The sequence below is a fragment of the Oryzias melastigma genome, linkage group LG4, assembly GCF_002922805.2.
Source record: "Oryzias melastigma strain HK-1 linkage group LG4, ASM292280v2, whole genome shotgun sequence".
NCBI classification, from domain to species: domain Eukaryota; kingdom Metazoa; phylum Chordata; class Actinopteri; order Beloniformes; family Adrianichthyidae; genus Oryzias; species Oryzias melastigma.
Window position 1 is genome coordinate 6,427,613 of NC_050515.1, and position 2,224 is coordinate 6,429,836.

Genomic DNA, 2,224 nt, shown 5'->3' on the forward strand with positions numbered 1-2,224 from the left:
AGTAAGGAAAAACTTCTAAAAAAAGAATTATTCAGGAAAAAAGAAGAAACCTTAGAGATTCCCACATGAGGGAGAGATCAAAACCAACATACAAAACCAACCAAAACCTGAACCAAGTTAAGCCAAACCTGAACCACACAACGGCAAATCAAATCAAACCAAACCAATTTCAATATGAATCAAACCAAGCCAAAATATCCTATTTCTTTCAATAAAATAAAATAAAATAAAATAAAATAAAATAAAATTAAATAAAATTAAATAAAATTAAATAAAATTAAATAAAATTAAATAAAATTAAATAAAATTAAATAAAATTAAATTAAATTAAATTAAATTAAATTAAATTAAATCAAAATATACATTTATTTGTAAAGCACTTTTCCGACTGGCATAACTCAAAATGTTTAACATAAAAACATTTTCCAATTTTATGAACCAGAACCAAAACAAAAAAATTATAAGAACACGTACAATGCTCAACCACCAACCTCCCCCGAGGACACATACAACCTAATCGTTCGTAAAATGACTCAATAATGTGATATGGATCAGTTTGCTTTAATCCAACCACAATGAATGGTCAGTTACAAAGAGAAAACAGGTCGTAGTCACATCACCTGTGGTCCAGCTGCTCCTCTGGCACCCAACGCCCCCTGGTGACCCTAACAGTAAAGCATTTAGTTATCATTCCTCTTACATTTGTATAAAGTCTTGATTAAATGTTCTTAGAACTATTTCTTAACTTACTGGAGGTCCTTTAACTCCCAAAAACCCTTTCATCCCCATGGGGCCCAGTTCGCCCTAAGAAATGTTTACACTTTACAATTTAATAATAATAAAAAAAAAAAAAATACTTCTGTTGGATGTTTGAGTTAAATGAAGGGATTCAGCTTACAGGAGGTCCCGGTGGACCAGTAAAACCAGGACCCCCGATCTCGCCCTGAAAACCATCAGTGTTGGTTATGTTGGTGTCATTTGTTTGTTACAATCTGCTTATTTCAGTTTCATTTAAACACTAATATACAGCAGCTGAACGAGAAGTGAGACAATAAGCTGTTCAACACAGACCGTTGGTCCTGATGGTCCTGGAAAACCACGAGGACCTCTGGGTCCATGCATCCCCTAAAAAGACAAAAAAACGTCAAGGATGTAGAGTTTGTTCAGAATTTTACCAGACATTTTTCTCACTAAAAAGTTTTGTGTGCATGAAACATCAGTTAAAGATGTTATGCAAGAAGGCTAACAACATTTCTGCTCTTACTGAGTATCCAGGAATCCCTGCAAATCCCCGAGCTCCTTTATTCCCCTTCAGGCAGAAACGCAAATGAATGAGGTTAATAGAAAGCTGTCCTTTTTGGGAAAACCCTCCAGGATCCTTCTTAATCTGACCTTGAATCCTTTTTGTCCTCTGCTCCCTTGAGGTCCAGCCTCTCCCCGAAAACCCTAAAAGGGGTGTCAAACTCAATCGCATAGGGGGCCAAAATCCAAAACACACCTCAGGTCGCGGGCCAAATACAATGTACAGTTATTGAACACTCTAAAACGACATTTTTAAAACTTTAAAACCGTAACTACATAATTATGAACTAGATATTTAACATTACATGCAGCAGTCCAAGTAGGAATACTGTAAGCTGAATGTGGCTAAAGACGACGCTAGTGCTGACAGCTGAAATCACTGAAGTTAATGGCTGAAAATGCTTAAGCTAATAGCATGCTAAAATATTAGCTAAATGCCAAATTAGCCTAAAAGACAAACAAAAAAAGCTTAGGTTAGTCAAAACAGCTGAAAAAATAGCCTAAATTAGTCAAAACAGTTAGCATGTAGCAGAAATATTAAAGAAACTCCAAAACATCTTAAATAACTACAAAAATAAATAAATCAAAGGGTTAGCATTTAGCTGAAAAATAAGCTAAACTCAAAAACAATCTAAAAAAGAGGAAAAATTGGAATTAGCCAAAACAGTTAGCATGTGGCTGAAATATTAGCTAAACTTCAAAACCATCTAAAAATCTTAAAGAAAGCCTAAATTAGGCAGAAAAGTTTGCATTTAACTGAAATATTATCAAAATTCCAAAACAGCCTAAAAAAACGGAATAAATAAATTAGCCAAAACAGCTAGTACAGCTAAAAGGTATTAGCTAAACTCCAAAATAGCCTAAAAAATCAAGGAGCTAGCAGAATGCTAATTTTTAAACTTTAAATCGTATTTTTTCAAAA

At 33.9% G+C, this 2,224-nt stretch overlaps 1 protein-coding gene across 1 annotated transcript in view; it reads right to left on the bottom strand.

The window, feature by feature from the left end:
- Positions 1 to 1,649, bottom strand: part of si:dkey-21p1.3 (collagen alpha-1(I) chain) — a 20,894-nt gene extending 19,245 nt beyond the window's left edge. The window contains exons 1-5 of the mRNA XM_036211735.1: positions 1,265 to 1,649; positions 1,072 to 1,125; positions 899 to 943; positions 751 to 804; positions 621 to 665 (exon numbers count right to left, since the gene is read on the bottom strand). Coding sequence (XP_036067628.1) covers positions 621 to 665; positions 751 to 804; positions 899 to 943; positions 1,072 to 1,125; positions 1,265 to 1,474 — 408 coding nt within the window. The 5' untranslated portion in view covers positions 1,475 to 1,649. The remainder of the gene's footprint in view (positions 1 to 620; positions 666 to 750; positions 805 to 898; positions 944 to 1,071; positions 1,126 to 1,264) is intronic.
- Positions 1,650 to 2,224: the final 575 nt, after the last annotated feature.